The 18031-nt window shown below is 44.1% G+C and overlaps 2 protein-coding genes across 2 annotated transcripts; both read right to left on the bottom strand.

Annotated features, from left to right (window-relative positions):
• Nucleotides 1–4207: 4207 nt before the first annotated feature.
• LOC115680372 (probable calcium-binding protein CML27) lies at nucleotides 4208–5250 on the bottom strand. The gene has a single exon (XM_056314676.1). The coding sequence runs from the start codon at nucleotides 5170–5172 to the stop codon at nucleotides 4681–4683; it is 492 nt and encodes a 163-aa protein (XP_056170651.1). The 5' UTR covers nucleotides 5173–5250; the 3' UTR covers nucleotides 4208–4680.
• Nucleotides 5251–8942: 3692 nt separating this feature from the next.
• LOC115680370 (pentatricopeptide repeat-containing protein At3g18020) lies at nucleotides 8943–11347 on the bottom strand. The gene has a single exon (XM_056314331.1). The coding sequence runs from the start codon at nucleotides 11243–11245 to the stop codon at nucleotides 9119–9121; it is 2127 nt and encodes a 708-aa protein (XP_056170306.1). The 5' UTR covers nucleotides 11246–11347; the 3' UTR covers nucleotides 8943–9118.
• Between the last annotated feature and the right edge of the window lie 6684 nt (nucleotides 11348–18031).

Consider the following 18031-nt stretch of genomic DNA (forward strand, 5'->3'; position numbering starts at 1 on the left):
CACGCGCCTGCCCTTCGCGTGGACGTGTGGTTGCACGCGCTTGTTCACTGATTTTGTCGTCTCCGCCGTGCCTTCCGCCGTTCCGCCACCTGATTCTCCTTCCAACAGCCCACCATAGATTAAAATAAATTGTGGGTTTTCTGATACCACGCCGGCACGACCACATAGGTCCAAGAATCGGTAAAAAAACGGCCAAGAAATTGCCCCGAATCAAGCAAAATTCTGCCAAAACGCAAACTCTAACTACCACGACTTTCGCCGCGTAATTCACGTCCGGCGATAACCGTAATGCCAAATTAACTTAGGGCTTTTGTTTCCCATGACGATGCGACTTGTGACTCATTCATATAAATCAAACATTCAATAGAAAATCACCAGTTCTTAAACCATGCTCTGATACTACATGTAAATTCAAACAGTTCTATGCAGATCAAACCCTAATATTTGCACAAAACATAATTGCCCATGATCTTAGAACAAGATAATTTTCATAATATCATAAGAGACGAGAAACATACCTTGATCCATGATGATTCATTGTGAAGAAATCAATTGTAGATGAGAAATCTTTAAAGAAATAGGTTTCTCTCTCTTGACCTCTTTTCACTTTCTGACGTTCTTGATAGAAAAGAAACCGTCGTTCTGTTCTAGGATTGAGAGAGGATCAGTTTCTAATTGGGTCTTTTATAGTCACACCATCCATCAGGGTGTACAGTAATTAGAATACACCTCTCTATTGACCAATAGGAATTTAATACATAATAATTGTTAAACTTAAACCACATATGGGCCAGACCCTTAATCACGTGGGCCATAATAAAATTCAACAGTTGTTGGACGAGCAAAGCCTTTGGCCATGGGCGAGGCTAGAATTGGACGAGCAACAATGGAGCCAACCGCGAGCGATGACGGATGACTTTATTGCTCGTAGTCGTCACCATCGTCGATGGATGGACAAACTCCAATCATGGCTCATTGTCGTCAGTGGATGGACGAGCAAAGCTTCAACTAGATCTGGACGAGCAACAATGAAGTTGACCGCGAATGATGATGGAGGTGTAGCTTGGGTCGACCACAAGCAACCCCAAAAGGGGTGCAGATGGTGGCTGGAGGGTGGTATACTGTGATGGAGGAGGACCGATCGCAAGCAACGTCGGAAGGGGTGGAGATGGTGGCCGGAGAGGTGGTGCACTGTAAAAGAGGAAGATAAGAAGATAAAAATAAAAAAAAAATTATTTTTAGGGAAAATTTCAATTAAGGACCCCAAGTGGGGTCAAATTCTCAAAAAAGGGCCCAAAGTGAATATTGTGTCAAATAAGGCCCTGAAGTGCTCAATCAGTCTCAAATAAGGACCCGAAGTGCCCAAAAAGTCTCAAATAAGGACCTGGGGTCCCCGTTCGGCAAAATACCTGCCGGCCGGCTAGTTTAATTTTTTTTATTTTTTTCTGTTTTTCCTTTTCTATTTTTTTTCTTTTCCTTTTCCTTTTTTTTTTCTTTTCTTCCTCCGCCGGCCATAGCTGGAGCCGGCGGAGGTCGCCGGCGTCGGGCGAGGCCGCCCTCGCCTGGGCTGGGCAAGGTCGCCCTCGCCGGCCTCGGGCGAGGCCGCCCTCGCCGGCATCGGGCGAGGGCCCGCCTCGCTTTGGGGCCGGGCGAGGTCGGCCGGCCTCGCCCGGTTGCGGGCGAGGTCGAGCCTCGCCGGATCCGGCGAGGCTCGGCCCCGCCGGCCGCCGGGCGAGGCGGGCGAGGTTCGACCTCGCCTGATCCGGCGAGGCCGAGCCCTCTCTCTCTCCAGCCTCGAAGTTCGTCCGGTCAAAGCCGTGGGAGGAGAAGCCGTGGGAGGAGGAGCAGGGCCTCCTCCAAGGACCCAGGGCCTGCATCGCCGCCTTGAGCAGAATCGAGAGGAAGCGACTCCAGACGATCTTCGACTTTGCTTCGACCGGACGAACTTCGGTGTCGGGCAAGGCCGAGCCCTCGCGGATCCGGCGAGGCTCGACCTCGCCTCAGCCTGGCTAGGCCGGCCTCGCGCCGCAGGCACCGGCAAGGCCGCGAGGTCGAGCCTCGCCCCGGATCGGCGGGCGAGGCTCGACCTCGGCCGTAGAACCGACGAGGCTGGCCGGCCTCGCCCGGCCTAGGCGAGGGTGGGCGGCCCTCGCCCGACGCCGGCGAGGGCGGCCTCGCCTCGAGGCCGGCGACCTCTCAGGCCCCGGCTATGGCCGGCGGAGGAAGAAAAGAAAAAAAAAGGAAAAGGAAAAGAAAAAAAAACAGAAAAGGAAAAACAGAAAAAAAAAAATTTTAAAAATTAAAAAGTTATTGTTCTGGTGCCGGAACAGTAACTTTCTCGCCAGCCGGCAGGTATTTTGGCCGGACGGGGACCCCAGGTCCTTATTTGAGACTTTTTGGGCACTTCGAGTCCTTATTTGAGACTAATTGAGCATTTCAGGGCCTTATTTGACACAATGTTCACTTTGGGCCCTTTTTCGAGAATTTGACCCCACTTGGGATCCTTAATTGAAATTTTCCCTTATTTTTATTTTACCTCAGCCGACATCTATAAACCTATTATTGACAATGAGTAAAATATCCGGGCCACGTCAGCGATTGACAGGGCGTTTTGCAACTACCGCTAAATATTTCCTCCGTTCACACCATAAAGTCTTTGTCATGCCACGTGTCAAACTTTCTTTTTTTATTTGACTTCTTCTCTTTCCTCACTTTCTCCCAAGTCCCGCTTTGTCTGGACTCGCTCTTTGTCACTCTCTCTCTCTCTCTCCTATTAATCCCTTCCGTGTCACGAGCTCTCTCTCAACAAGCTTCGACACCTTATGGTCATGGAGGGAATCCAGCTCCCTAGCATTGTCATCGTTGGCAACCGGTCGTCCAACAAGTCAAGCGTCCTTCGAGTCCCTCGCTGGCATCAATCGGCCGTGGGATAGGGCATTTGCACGTGAATCCATCTATTCACGCGACTCCAAGACAACCGATACGCCGATCGCCCCGGAGCTCTACCTCGAGATCAACGGCACCGCATCTCCCAGGCCATTACTGCCACCACCAATGAGATCGCGGTGACTGGGCGTGGACTTTTCGATCCAGCTAAATACGCAGCTCTCCCATAGCGAACTGGCAATAACTCAGTGAGGCAATCTTGGCCATCACGGATTCGATGGCGGGGAGTCATCGAATCACGTGATGGTGTGAGCGAGATGTTGAAGTACTCCCTCATCGGGGTGTCCATCCCATTGACGGAGACCGTCCAAGCTTTGACCCAGAAGATGGAGCAAGTCAGGTCAAGGCTCTCGGTGAGCACGGTGAGACTAAAGGAGGTAACGGAGTTGGAAAAGAAGAGGAAGGTGTCGTCCGATATGGTAGAGGAGGCGCCGGTGAGGGAGCGCATCAAGAGCCGGGGGATGGAACCACCAGTCAAGGTTGGGGACAAGGATGCGGTGGATGGCATTGCAGACGCGGAATTGAAAGGAGGGTGCAGACCATCGTTCCTTTCACGGGCTCATGCTTCTCTAGATACTGAAGAAGAAAATGAAGATTTTCTACTGACATTTGCTTTGGGTTCAGTACAGAGAGAAGAGGGAGAGTTCTAACAATCAATGATGTGGGGGCTTGGATGAGGGTGAGAAGAGAGATAAACGTTAAAAGACAAAAAGAAAAGAAAGATGAAATCACACATAGACTTTAATGACAGTAGATTTTAATGATGAGAACCTAGCTGTGAGCGAATTTGAGAACTCCATGGAAGTAGATGATTTTTTGTGGGACAAAAAATATTCGAAATGGATTTGAATTTAAATTTAAAGTTCGAGATTTCATAAGTTAGTAGGCCCTTTTCAATGCATGACATCTATTGTCATGCACATGGCATTTGGTGAAACACCAGTCAAGTCATGTGGCTTGATTTGAACAACTTACATATTTTGATTCGAGTCTTACAGGTTTGTGACCTGAACCGAACCGAAACCGTAATTTTAACCGGATTTTTTTAAGTCACTCTCCGAACCGGACGATACCCGACTCGAAACTTTCTGTTAGGGTCGATCTTTTTCGACAGCCCTAACTAGGACTATATGAATATGTCCAGTGATCTATCCGCTATTAATCATTGCAAATCCTCTACGTTTTCATCGATCGAACTCCCTACACTACTGTCTAGCTGAGCAACTTCCATTGGTGCAGCCTAAAGGAATCATGCGAAACCTTCGAACGAGTATTACTATTACCAACTCAATTTCCAAATTAATGGGAAGACGAAAGCGATTAAGCCCAGTGGGCCATGATTATAGAGCCGTCAATTGGGCCACAACTCGACTCAGCCCACGACACCCTCAGAACTAATCAAATCCTTAAAGCAATCTGGTTCAGATTCCGCTGATTCTTCTTCATGATGCATCGAATCGAAAACACTGAGCCGAACAGATGGACAGAAATAGATGCACTACATGCATTGTTCTGATTGCACAGTAAGTATCTAAAGGGAAAATCACAGCGGATGGATGAAATCGATTCCAGGCACAATGCAAATCCATATGCATACGAGTTCACGAGTTTTTTTTTTTTTTTTTGGTCGAAACGAGTTCACGAGCTCACGAGCTAATAATACGATGTAGTAGTAATAGGTCGATTCAAAATCAGATTCTACGGTGGGAAAACACAGTCCTGAAATCATCAATTTCAGGCCACAGATCCACCGTTACCAGGAATCGAGTCCGCCATCATCCTCTTGAACTCCTCGAAGTTGACGTTCCCATCGCCGTCCTTGTCCACCGACTGGATCATCCTGGCGCAGTCCTCGCGGGAGCACCGGGCGTTGAGCCGGTTGAGCACCAGGTGGAGCTCTTCCGCGGAGATCAGGCCGTCCCTGTCCCGGTCGTACAGGTCGAAGGCGTCGCGGATCTCGGCCTCGGCGGAGGAGGAGGAGGAGCAGGACCGGCAGAAGGCGGCGAACTCGGCGGGGCTGATAAAGCCGTCCTTGTCGGAGTCGATGTCCTCCATGGCGCGGCGGATGTCGGCGGGCGAGGAGGCGGAGCCGGTGGCGGAGAGGACGCCGGAGAGCTCGGCGGGGGAGATCTTGCCGTCGCCGTCGCCGTCGAACTGGTCGAAGACCTTCTGGAGCTCGCGCTCGCCGGCGTCCTTGAGGCTGAGGTTGGGAGGCTTGGACGCCATGGTGGCCGGAGAGGAGCTTCGACTGATGCGGAAGGAGATGAAGAAGAAGAAGAAGAAGATATGGAGATGGAGGAGACGTATCGAAGACGAGGGAGAGAAATCGCTGCCATTTAAAGTAATTGGAGTGAACATCAATTCAAGTCGAAGCTTCCTCTTTTGAAAGTGACACCTGTCGACTAGTCACGTGGTACACGTGGAGTGATCCTCACGCGGATACTCACGCGGTGGATGAATATCAATTCGCACCGCTCGAACAACCGCCCCACGCGTTCCCCGAAGATCGTATACCGGATGTCTTTAAAATTCATCACGAGAGTGCAATTGAGTCATTAAACTTTTTAAAATGTGCAATCGAATTTTAAAATTTATCAAATTGATGCAATCAAGTCATACCGTTTTACTCCCAACTAATTTGGCTAAAGAGAACTGTTGAAGAGACTTATTTTTCTTATTTTCACTATCACCAGGGGCTCGCCTACGATCAACAAGGGTTGCCGGTCACTGGCCCAGGCCTAGCTACTCCCGTCAGCCATCACCCCACCATCGTTGGTCCTTTTCAGCAGACAATGGGGTGGCAGCTAGGAGTGTCCAAAAAGCCCACGCCGGCCTGGCCCGACCCAGCCCTAAAATTTGGGTTATTTTGGGGTTGGGTATTATCTATTTTGGATAGGATTTTTAGGTATGGGTATTACTAAGTTTGGATAGGGTTGGGCCCGACCCATTGACACCACAAAACCACCCATGGGCCACAGTCCACACATCTGCCTCTCTCTCCTCAACTTAGAAAAATCACACTTTCTCTCTATTCTCTTTCTCTCTGTTCTGTATCTCCTTCTTCTACGACATGATCTAGGGCTTCGGGATGCTCTTCTCCTTCGCATTCTCCTCTTGAATTCGTGGCGAGATCCGCTTCCCCCCCCCCCCCCTCCTCCTTCCTCCGGCGCATCCCGATTTGATCCGATTCGATTCGATTAGGGCTTCGATTTCCTTTCATCCGCTCCTCCCAATGGGACCGAAAAGTCAGCGCCTTTGCTCGCCCGCTCCCTCACCGTTCCTCCGATCGGGCCTCGGCTCCGGTGTCCTTGCGATCGTCGATTGAATCCTCCGGTTGTGGATTTCCCTTTTGGTGTGGGTGGTGTTGTTCTTCAGGGGAGAAAGCGGAGACCTTTTTCTATTTTGGGACATCTCTTTTCGTCGATTGGGACGGTTCTTTGCCCGATTTAGGCTCTGCCTTTTGCTTTTGCGTTTTGATTTGATTCGTCTCGGATGGTGAGTTCGGAGGGATTGAGGGAGTCGTCACCCCCCGTGCCGGCGATGGCGATGGAGGTGAGGCAATTCGGGGTTACGAAGCCGATTTCGGTGTTGGGGCCCAACGAAGCCGATGTTCAGAGAAGCATGGAGTTGGAGAAGGATGAAAAAACTGGAAATGTCGTAATTGAGTGACGAACCTGAAACCCGACCCGACATAACCCGACCTGACCCGGACCTTGGGGTATATGCTGAACAGGGTCTTGGGCCGGGTCTGGGCGGGCCGAGCGCAACCCTATTGATTTTGGGTCAGGTAGGGTATCATGAAAGCCCGATCCGACCCGACCCATTGACACCTCTAGTGGCAGCGAGGGCTTGGTTTTTCCTTTTTTAAAATTTAAATTCAGCTTATTTTTAATTAAAATTTGGTTTAAAAAAATCAGATTTGAACCAAACGACGTAGTTTTATCCTTATATTTAATGTTTTAGCCATGTTAGTGACACGAACGAGAGAAAATAAAAAAAATATATCGACATTTTTTATTGGCCAAGTTGAATGGAGTTAACAGAAGGATATGATTATTGCAATTTGACAAGTTTTAGAACTTGATTACACTTTTTGAAAGTTTTAGGATTTAATAATACTTTCGTGACAAGTTTTAGGACTTCCAATGCATTTATTCCAATATTAAAATTGCAGTTAAAATGACCTGTATAATATTTTGTAAAATTGATACAAATGATTTATGAACTTTGGTCTAACATAAATGTTATCCCTTGATTATTTAATTTTTCTGATGTGCTCTTTGATATATTAGTATACGTTCAATTTAATCCCTTAATAATATAAAAATATCCAATGTCATCCTTCCGTTAAATTAAGTTAACGAAATCTATTGATGTGGCTTTCAATCTGTTAAGGTTGAACAGTGAACAAAAAAAGTAAGTTACACGTGTATTATCCGCGTAAGATATTCATCTAAAGCTAGAATATTATAATTTACATTATCAAATAACAATGGACATATGAATGCCTTAATTTAAGTCATCATATAATGTTTAATTTGTCGTTTGAGCAAATGGTAGGATCATATTGAATATTTATCACTATTTTAGGGACCATATTGAACAAATTAAAAGTCTATAAACCACATTACATATTGGGCTAAAGTTTAAGGACCATTTGTATCATTTTCTCTAATATTTTCTCATTAGCTAGACCTAAAATCTGTGAATCATGAAACCTTTGAGACACGTCAACAATGTTTTTTGCAATGAAGAAAGTTTGGTTATCCTTTGAGTACCATAAATTCCAAAACTGAACGCGGAAATCGGGGTAAATGAATGAGGACAGATACAACTAAAATTAAGGAGAAGGTTCTCCGCTTACACCCAATGGTCAAAAACTAGAGTACAAAAGAAATGGAGGCGATATTGAAAATTTCACCAGCTTTGCTATTCTCAGTGACAGCCATCGAACACAAGGCTTGGTGCATCGGCATGATCGGCGCATGAGCATTTAGGCAAAGGCCACTGCGTGCTGTGCACTGCATGGGCAGCCTGGGACGAGCAGCTAGCTCCGAGGAGAACTGCTGGGGGACCCTACCACATGAAAAGGGTGTTGAGACTCATTTCATAGTCCACACTCCGCAGTTCCAGTAATGCCATAGTGCAACTGTGTATGCTGCGGTATTAAAACCACGCCTCAGGATCATTATATGGAAGTACTCAAGTACCTGAGATCGTCAAGCCCACCTCTTTCCAGCACTATGATGTGGCTAGATTCAACGTACACAAAATTGAGCAACTCAAATTCTTTTGATCACCATTTGAGTAGCTGAGCAAAAACGATTTGCAATGTGTCACCTGCATTGCCACACACGGAACAAAAGTCCCTTTGCTGCCTGTGTTTACTCTTGCTTCGAAATGGAGCATTTTAACATTGACTGGCTTCTTGTTCTGTTTTCCCTTCCGATGTATTGGTGGAATTTTGTGTTCCTGGAGAAAATAGTCAAATTTGTGTGAGATGATCCACAGTCAAGCATGACTTCACTGGTAACAGAAGCACGTTTACTGGTTCCTGGAAGCACCTCAAGGATCAAGCTCGGCAGAATCAGAGATATCTGATGTCGGCTCCATCACATGTGCAGCTTGATAGAGCATCAACCCCAGTAATGCTTAAGTTAGTCAACATTCTGTAATTAACTTGGGGGTGTGACTACCATAGATTTATAAGAATGAGGACAAAATGACAAATAATAGCACATACAAGTGCTAGAGAAGAACCGGATAATTGCTCGAGGAAGGTTAGCGGATCGATGACAGCAGCAGAGCCCGAACCCCAGGAAGTTGAGGAAGCAGCTGGAGTTGCATAGTGCAAAACTTCGTTCACAAGATAGGCAGCACAGAAGCCAATGGAGTCAAAGAAGTCAGGTTCCTTTGCTGAATCTTCTATTATGCCAAAAGCAAAGGTCATCAGCCGATAATATCATCATTTCTTTTTTATTTCATGTAACCACAGCGGCCTAGCAGCCACAATTCTGGTCATAGAACCGATATCTTTTTACACCATCTCTCTCGCATTAGATGCATCACGTGCTTCAGTGACACTACCACAGGTAAGTACTGGGAATAGATGAGATCCAGTAACGTGCTTACGCCAAACCAGCAAACCTTTTTTAATGCTTTCTTGATAACATCATGAGTATTTAAACCTTTCTTCCCTGATCAACTCAGGCAGACTCCCTTCAGATTGTGATGTTGAATCCTCAGAGTAAGAATGCACTTTCACACTGCTATGTAATTTGTCAAGAGTCCTCCACGTAACAGAATCAGGAGCTAGACCATTCTTCTTCATTTCACCGAGAATTTGATAAGCTTCTCTTTTCAATCCTAATTTACAGGCTTTATCAATCAGAATGTTGTAGCAAAAAATATTCGGAGAAACCCCAGAGTCTACCAGTTCATAAAGAAAATGACAAGCCCCGTCCAGATCACCTGATGCACAAATTCCTTTGAGTAGGGCTGCATACACATAGTTGTCATGCATTTTGGACGGCCAGATAACATCATCCCATAACCTCTTAGCTTTTTCTACTTGATTACAATTACATAGACCATCAATTATAATAGAATAGGTCGTGCAATTTGCAGCAACATTGTGATTTTTCATGCTAGTAAGTATATCTTCTGCTTCCTTTACTTTACTAAGTTTGAACAATCCACGAAGAACTGCATTGTATGTCACAACAGAAGGTTTAGAGTTTTCTGCAAGAAAAGCATGACGTAATAAGTCTAAAGCTTCCTGGGATTTTCCAACATCCAGCAGACCAGAAATAACTGTGGTGAATGTCACAGCATCTGGAGCACAGAATTTACCCGTAATCATATCATGCACAATTTTTAGAGCATCTTCCACTCTCCCAGTCTTGCAAAACCCATGAATGACCGTGTTGAGGCTTATAACGTCAGGCTGACAATTACTTTGAAGCATTGAAACAAGCACATTTAAGAGCTCGGTTGGGTTATTCACGAGACAAAGAGCTCTCAGATAAATGTTATAGACTCTTGTCGTTTGCACACCTTCCTTATTCAGCATAACCCGCAGGACTTCCCGTGCCTTGGGAAGGTCAGATTCCTGGCAAAGAGCTTCGATTAGAACCTTGTAAGTATACTCAGAGGGTAAGTAACCAAACTCAATCCCTTCCTTTAACAGCTGGTAAGCTCTCATGCAAGCACCCAGCTTGCTAAGCCCATGAACGATAGAATTGTATGATGCTAAATTCAGTGAGAACCCTCGCTTCATCATTATATAGATGATCCTTGAAGCTCCATGATGCCTTCCGACTTTACAAAGAGAATCTATCATCTGCCCATACGCATGCTCCTCAGCGACAGCTTTCAGGCCTTGAGGCATACTCTCCGCAATCTGAAACACTTCTTCGAAAAACCCTTCTCTGCACAAAGAATCAATAAGATCCGCAAAAGCAGCGTTGCTCACAAACAAGTCCTCTTCGCATTTCATAACCTCCCAGAGCCTGAGAATCAATTCCCTCGCCCTCTCCCCATCTCGCCGTCGAAGAAAACCACCGACCAACGCACTATATGTCAAAGAATTGGGCCTAATGCCTTCTTCAACCATTTCATCAAACAGCTTCTGTGCAGCCCTCACATCGCCCACCTTACAATACCCATTGATCAAAGTGGTGTACGAAACGCAGCTCGGACGATGCCCCCAGCTCTTCATATCCAGAAACACCCTATGCCCGTAACCGGGTCTCGAAATACAGCACCACTGATCAATCAAGCGGTTAAAATTAGTTAAGGAACACACGTACCCGGGCTTGGCATCAGCCAAACACCTTATGACCCGCGACGTGCCACGCGGGTCACGAGAATCGAGCAACCTAGCGACGATCGTGTTGCAGGTACGCTCGTCCGGGACGACGTAACCGGACGAGACGAAGGAGACGAGCCGACGGCGGGCCTCCACGAACCGGCTCGCGTCGCAGAGGGCGTGAATCACGCTGCCGAGGTTGAGAGAGTCGGGTCGGTAGCCGCGGAGGCGGAGGCGGTCGAGGAGGCGGAGGGCCTCGTCGACGTTCCGGTGGCGGGTGCAGAGGTCGTGTATCTTCTTGGTCCAGAACGGCCGGCTCGATACGCACACTCGGTCGAGCTCGTGTTCTAGGGACGTAGGTTCGTGTGGCGGCGGCGGTGGTGGTGGACGAGAGGATTGGAGGCGATGGTGTGGCGAGGGCGGTGCTAAGAAGAGCGAAGGAAGAGCGAACCTGGAGAGGGACAGTAGATTCCTGGGTGATGCGAACATCGTAGGAGTTTCAGTCGCATGATTCGCTTGAAGCGGAGACTGTGAAGAACAGGGCGCGGTGTCGGGATATTACGAAGATGATGGTCGTTACTGAAAATTTCGCGTGATGCCGCGGGAAATATTTCATCACAAATACACTTTTCAAATGATAAATTATGTTAGGCTCCATTTGTTTTGCATAAAATATTTTTCAAAAAAATATATTTTTTATTTTTCAGCATTTAATTCGTTTAAGAAAATAAGTCAATAAAAAATATTTTTCTAGTCATCAAAAACCTATACTTATATTTAGAAAAATAATTTCCTTTTCAATCGAAAACTCTACTTGGGCACAATATTGTATTTTTTATAGAGATAACTTTTAATGGTCAACTCGCAAGAAAAGCGACTGTTTATGAAATTTTCAGTGCAATATGACTCGACTTTGATTAAAATATAGAGATTTTAGCTGAGAGTGGGGAAGTTGCCTAAGTAGAGATCAACTAATAGCAAAAGGGCCGCGCTTTTCCCATTCCTCCTATGGCTTAAACACTCCATTTTTTGTTGTTTTGACCATCTTATCTCTTGTGGGGCCCATCATTTATGGTAAAATTTTATATGATCCTTTTTTGATTATTTGCTCAATTGTTTTTATTTTGTTTCTTCTTATTTTTTATATGGGTTTCACTTTTCTTCTTCTTCTTTTATTTACGCCTTCCACTCCGCTCTCTGTTCTCTCTTCACGCTTTCCACGCCTCCCCCTCCTCCTCCTTCTTCTTCCACAAACCTGTCGTCCTTTGTTTATTACCTATGATGCCAAACCCATTGTCCTATACACTTTCGCCGGCACCGGCATGGGTCTCATTGGTGATCTCCCCAACAAGTTCCTTTTCTCCGCACGCAAGCTCTTCTTGCACCATGGAAGGTAATATTGAGAAGCACCGCCTCTGTCTCTTTCCCCTTTGTTTTTTTAATATATTTTTGTCTCTTCTTGCACATGTGAGAGTGTAGAGAAAGAAAAGGTGTGTAGGCATAAAAGTCAAGGGCAATAAGTGAGTTGTGTTCTTTTAGATGATATGAAGCCAGATTCAAATTAGTGGTTTGATTTGATTGCAGTTTTCAATGTTGTGTTCAGAGTGTTGAAATAAAAATTATGCTTTCATAGATTAATATCGTGGAACATAGCGCTACAATGTTGCGTTTGTTCTTTCATTTGTGTTGCAGCTGTTGCTTTTAGCCCTAGATTATAGTTGTGTGCAGAATTGAACTTGATTTCTCAACAACCATTTCGAAATCGCGCATTTGTTGGGATTCATCGTTTATACTTGTTTAACCCATTGTTTTACTCACTCATACATTGTTGGTAATTAAATATTGTGTTATAATGAGTAGGTGTAGATAGTTTGCCATTATAATACTAAGAAAAGAGTTTCTATTTTAATTGGGCATCCACTTGATTCTCTATAGATAATATTAGAGAGGACCCAAATTGCTTGAATGCATCTATTGATGATGAAAATGCGAACGGAGAAGAGCAATCTATCATATTAACAAGTTCATTTGAAACTTTATCCGGTAATTTTCTAACTCGAGAAGATCTTTTGAGAAGTATGCGAAGCCATCTTCTTACTCAAGGTTATGTCATCTCTATTAAAAGGTCAAAGAGAGACAAATATGTTCTTCTTAGGTGTGACAGGGGAGGTAGTTATCGTGATCGACATAATATTTATGTTGCGAAACAAAGACGAAAGACTGGATACCGTTTGATTAATTGTCCTTTTGACGTCCGTGGCTATAAAAAGAAGAATGGATCATGGTCACTCAAAATAGTGAATACATCACATAATCATGATCCTTCAAGTGATATGTCAGGACATCCAACTTGTCGTCGATTCTCTAAAGTTGAAGCTCTACGTGTAAAAGATATGTCTAAGGCCGGTATACCTCCTCGCCAAATTCTTGACTTCCTCGAGACAAAGTAATCCCAATGTTCAAGCTATTGCTATAACTATTTATAACATGAAAGCGAAATTCTGCCGTGAATATCTGAATGGTCGCACTATGGTTCAAGCTTTAATGGATGAGCTTAGTACAGGTGGATTCATCTACAATTTTAAACATGATGCTGAGGGTCACTTGACGCATTTATTTTTCTCACATCCTATTTCCGTTGCACTAACGAAGAGTTTCTCAAGTGTCTTTGTAATGGACTGTACTTACAAGACTAATAGATACAAAATGCATTTGTTGGATATTATTGGAGTTTCCTGCTTTAATACATCTTTCTACTCATGCTTTGTCATTTTGAGAAAGGAGGAAGAGGAAGATTATGTTTGGGCTTTGACAATGTTTAGCAACATATTGGGTGTTGATTGTCAACCCTAAGCTATTGTCACTGATAGGGAGTTGGCATTGATGAATGCAGTTTGAATCGTTTTTCCTAGAAGTGTGAATTTGTTGTGTGTTTGGCACATTGAGAAAAATATTGTGGCAAAATGTAAACCTCAGTTCCAAGAAGGAACACATTGGGATTCTTTTATGTCTAATTGGTCCAAGGTTTTGAACTCCAAGACTGAAGCAGAATATGATGAAAATATTCGGCAATTTGAATATAGTTGTAAGGAAAAGCCATCAGTTGTTAACTACATAAAAAATACATGGCTTCCTTTCAAAGAGCTTTTTGTGACAACTTGGATAGACTTGCACAAGCATTTTGGAAACCAGGTTACTTCAAGAGCTGAAGGGGCACATTCGACTTTGAAAGCATATCTACAAGTTTCAACAGGGGATTTAGTTGAGGTGAAAAAGAAGATATGCCTTGCAGTTGAGAATCAATTTCAAGAAATCAAAAGCAAATTGTCAAGCGAAAGGTAAGAGTTCCTCATCATCTTCATATTCCTCTTTACAGGAACTTGATTGCTTGTGTGTCAGTATTTGCTTTAGACAAGCTTTTACAAGCAAAATGAGATTTCTAAAAGTAGGGTTGAACTACCTACTTGTACCTAGGGGTGAGCAACTTGGACCGCCCAAACCAGGACCGGACCGGACCGAACCGACGGGTTTGGTCCGGTTCTCGGGACTATTGGTCCGGTTCCCGATTCATAAAAGCAGAACCGCTTTTCGGGCGGTCCAGTTCGCGGTTCCAAGGGGGAACCGGACCGGACCGGACCGACTATTTAATATATATTTTTATTAATTTTTTCTTTAAAAAAATTAATAAAATATGAACTAAACTCTAAGTGAACTTCATTATCATAAATTCATTGATAAAAATTAGTAAAATGTGAATTAAACCCTAAGTGAACTTCATTGACAAAAATTAGTAAAATGTGAACCAAACCTTAAGTGTTTAACCAAAAAAAAAACTAAACTCTAAGTGACCGGTTCCATTGGATCGGATTGGCGGTCCAGTCCGGTTCCCGGTCCTAGAACCAACCGGTCCGGTACGCGGTTCCCAACATTGGGAACCGGTTCTCTAGGTCCGGTTCCCGGTTCCACCTTGGAACCGGACCGGACTGGGAACCGATCACCCCTACTTGTACCGAGCATTTTGTGCAATCCATGGGACATCCATGTGTGCATGAGATAAGATTTAGGTTTTCTGATGGTTTACCTCTTGATATAATTAATCTGCAATGGAGGCTTGATACAAGGTCCTTTTTGGACGGTGATATTACTCAAAATTATGAAGAAGATTCATTCAAGCAACTACTTCATGAGTTGGAAAGGAAGTATCAAGAATGGCCGCTTTCCAAAAAGGAAATTGTTCGAAAGCAAATTGAGCATTTTATTCGAGCAAGTGATACTATCTTATATGAGCCCCAAATTACATCTCATAAAGGTTGTTCTTCTAGTTCAAAAACTAAAGAAGAAGCAACTTTTACAAAACATGATCCTTCGGCATTTGAGATTATTGAAAAGGGGAAGAGCTGTGATACTTGCAAAGGTTATGGTCATAATAGTCGGACATATAAATCGAAAGGCGAAGATCTCGGATCAAACACACATTCGAGAACCATTGGAATTCATGGTGACGAAATATAGGCACAGTGAATTTTCTTGAGGGGAGCCAAGCAGCTGAATGGACAATATTTTTTGTTAAGTTGCTTACGCAACTTGTTACTTTTCTTTATTTGTTTTATGGAAATTTTGATGTATTTAGAATTGATATTTTGGTGTGAGATTTTGCTCTCTTTTGGTGCTTTTTCTAGTGACTTGCAGAAAGCTTTCGACTTATCTTTGCATTTGAATGTTTTGTAAGAAAAAAGTTATGACTTTGGGTTTTCATATCTAGGTTGATTACATTAAAACCTCATTGTTAACTATGACAATGAGACCGACAAAAAATACCGTTCTTCAGGTTTCGGCTACAAGCATCTTTAGATTTTCGAAGATGGAACGAACACCAAATCATGACTAGTATCTAGATAAAGGAGAAAATCAAGAAATATGAGAGACAAAAGCTCTCAAGAACATGCACTATATAGATGACAAATTGAATCAGTTTGTTGGAGCCTTCGCATATATATTAGATATGTTTGTCAACGACCATGAATTTGGCTGTTAATAGCTATAAAAGGAGCACGGGTTTTCTTTATCAGTAACGGGGAAAACTGCGTTAGAGAAAACAACAAAAAAACCCAAAAGAAACATGATTTTCAATTCTAATATGAACTAGGCGATCAATTGCAAATACATTTGATGGTAACAAGCTACAAAACTCCCTTCAAGTTTACAGAGCAAACTGTGAGGCAAAAGAGATTTGTAGGAAAAAGAAGAACAAGAAGGAATGGGAGGCGTAGAAAGCACGCAAGAGAGAATGGAGAGAGAGGTGTGGGAGGCGTAAAAAGAAAGAAAAAGAAAAGTGGGACCCCTATGGAAAAAAAAGAGAAACAAAATAAATAGAGTTGACCAAACAATAAAAAAAGGATTATGTAAAATTGTACCAAAATTAGTGGGCCCCACAAAGGATAGGATGGTCAAAACAACAAAAAAGGGAGTGTCTTAGCCATAGGGAGAGTGGAAAAAACGCGGCCCGTAGCGAAATAAGTAAAGAAGCATGTAAAAGCAACCCTCAAAGTATTGATCGTAAATGGCAAGAGAGTTTGCATGGAAATCCCAATGCTGGTTCTGGATCCTCAACATCTAGGATCAAGGATTCAGCACTCGAGCTCGGGTCCATTAGGACCAGGCCGGTGACCTTGGTGCTAGTGCCCGAACCCTCGGCGCTTGCTCCTGTGTCCATCGAGGCCAAGCTCGAGACCCAGGTGCCCATGCCCTGATCCCTAAACATCTTGATCGATGTCCATCGAACTCGGACCCAAGACTTTAGGGCCCGTACCCGGTTCTTCGGCTATCTATGCGCAAGTTACTAGCGCACGAATAGGTTATGTCTGTTTAGGAGAATCAAATCAGATTTTCTATACTAAACGACGTAAAATATATTCTAATTCATTTTCAAGTCTCAGCTAAATATCGGAAAAAATATTATTATTTTCCTGGAAAATGACTTTCTGAAAAATATTTTCCAGAAATGTCACATTTTTCGTGAAATATATGGTCAAAGTCTAATTATGATTTCTTGATATCTTTTTGTCGTAGGAATTATTTTTTCTTGATTTTTTTTTTGGTCAAATATTTTTTCTTGATTGAAAAATGCCTTTATTGATGTCTTAAGCTATTAATGCTGCCAAGCCAACGTACATCCTCTCACACCATCGTGGTGATTAGACCGATTAAAAATGGACACGTCGAAACAATGGTCAACCGTTTTTTTTTTCTTGCCTGCATACAATGTGATAAATTAATTGTGTGAGGATCAGCTAAGTAAAACTTACGGGTAGACCAAAATATGATATCGAAAGCTCTCTTATTTGTTGCTCAAAATTTATTTCCAATGCAATGACTAGATTCAAGAAGACGAAATGATACATTTGTAGATTTTATTTAGCGTCGGTGTGGCGAAGCCTATTAGATGGACAGGTGTCGCGATGTCACTGAGGGAAACACCAAGTGGGGGATTCACAACCGGGGAAGAGGCAAGATCTATGTCCGATCACATAAGAATTTTATTCTCCGAAAGCCCGAAAGGGTCTGTTGCAATGGATCATGCTGGTTTCCAAAGTTTCCACAGAGCCGAAACGTGCAGAAGCTTGGACCATTTCCAGCGCTTTACCATGCAGCAATCAGCAAGTTACTCTCTTGAAGCCGAATTGATCCAGACACCAACCGGTGAGCTCTTTCCATTTCCAAGCCCATCGCAGTCCAGTCCACGTCACATTTCGGTCTTACACTCAATCTGTTTGGTCGGGCTTTACCGACACTGCTGTTGCAAAAGAAAATCGGGAGCCCAACGTTGTTTTGGGCTCGGTTGCTTCTTCTGATGGAGTGAGCAAACAGGAGGAGAATCGACAGTGCACGAAACAAGCACGCACCCACACGCTGCAGAAACAGTCCCCGTTCGCATATGCACTTGGGACATTCATGTGGACACATCTGCTTTAACAGAGATAGAGAGAGGAAGAGAGAGAGAGAGAGAGAGAGAGAGAGGGAGAGAGAGGGAGGAGTCTATCATGTTGTCCATGCAATGGCCGACCCGACATCTGATAGTGGGGGGACACGAAGGAAAACGTCAGAGACACACACACTCTCTCTTTCTATCTCTCTCTAGAATTGGAGAGTGTGAAATGCTGGAGTTAGCATCAGTGGTGATAAAAGACGACACCGACGTGTGTCGTGGTCTTGGTCGTCTTCCCTTTTCTCCATATTGTGCCGATTTGCTTGGCGTGATGTATCCATCCTACGTAC

Source organism: Syzygium oleosum, unplaced genomic scaffold (assembly GCF_021117445.2).
Source record: "Syzygium oleosum isolate NSW1041296 unplaced genomic scaffold, Sole_v2.1 Sole_v2.09, whole genome shotgun sequence".
NCBI classification, from domain to species: Eukaryota; Viridiplantae; Streptophyta; class Magnoliopsida; order Myrtales; family Myrtaceae; genus Syzygium; species Syzygium oleosum.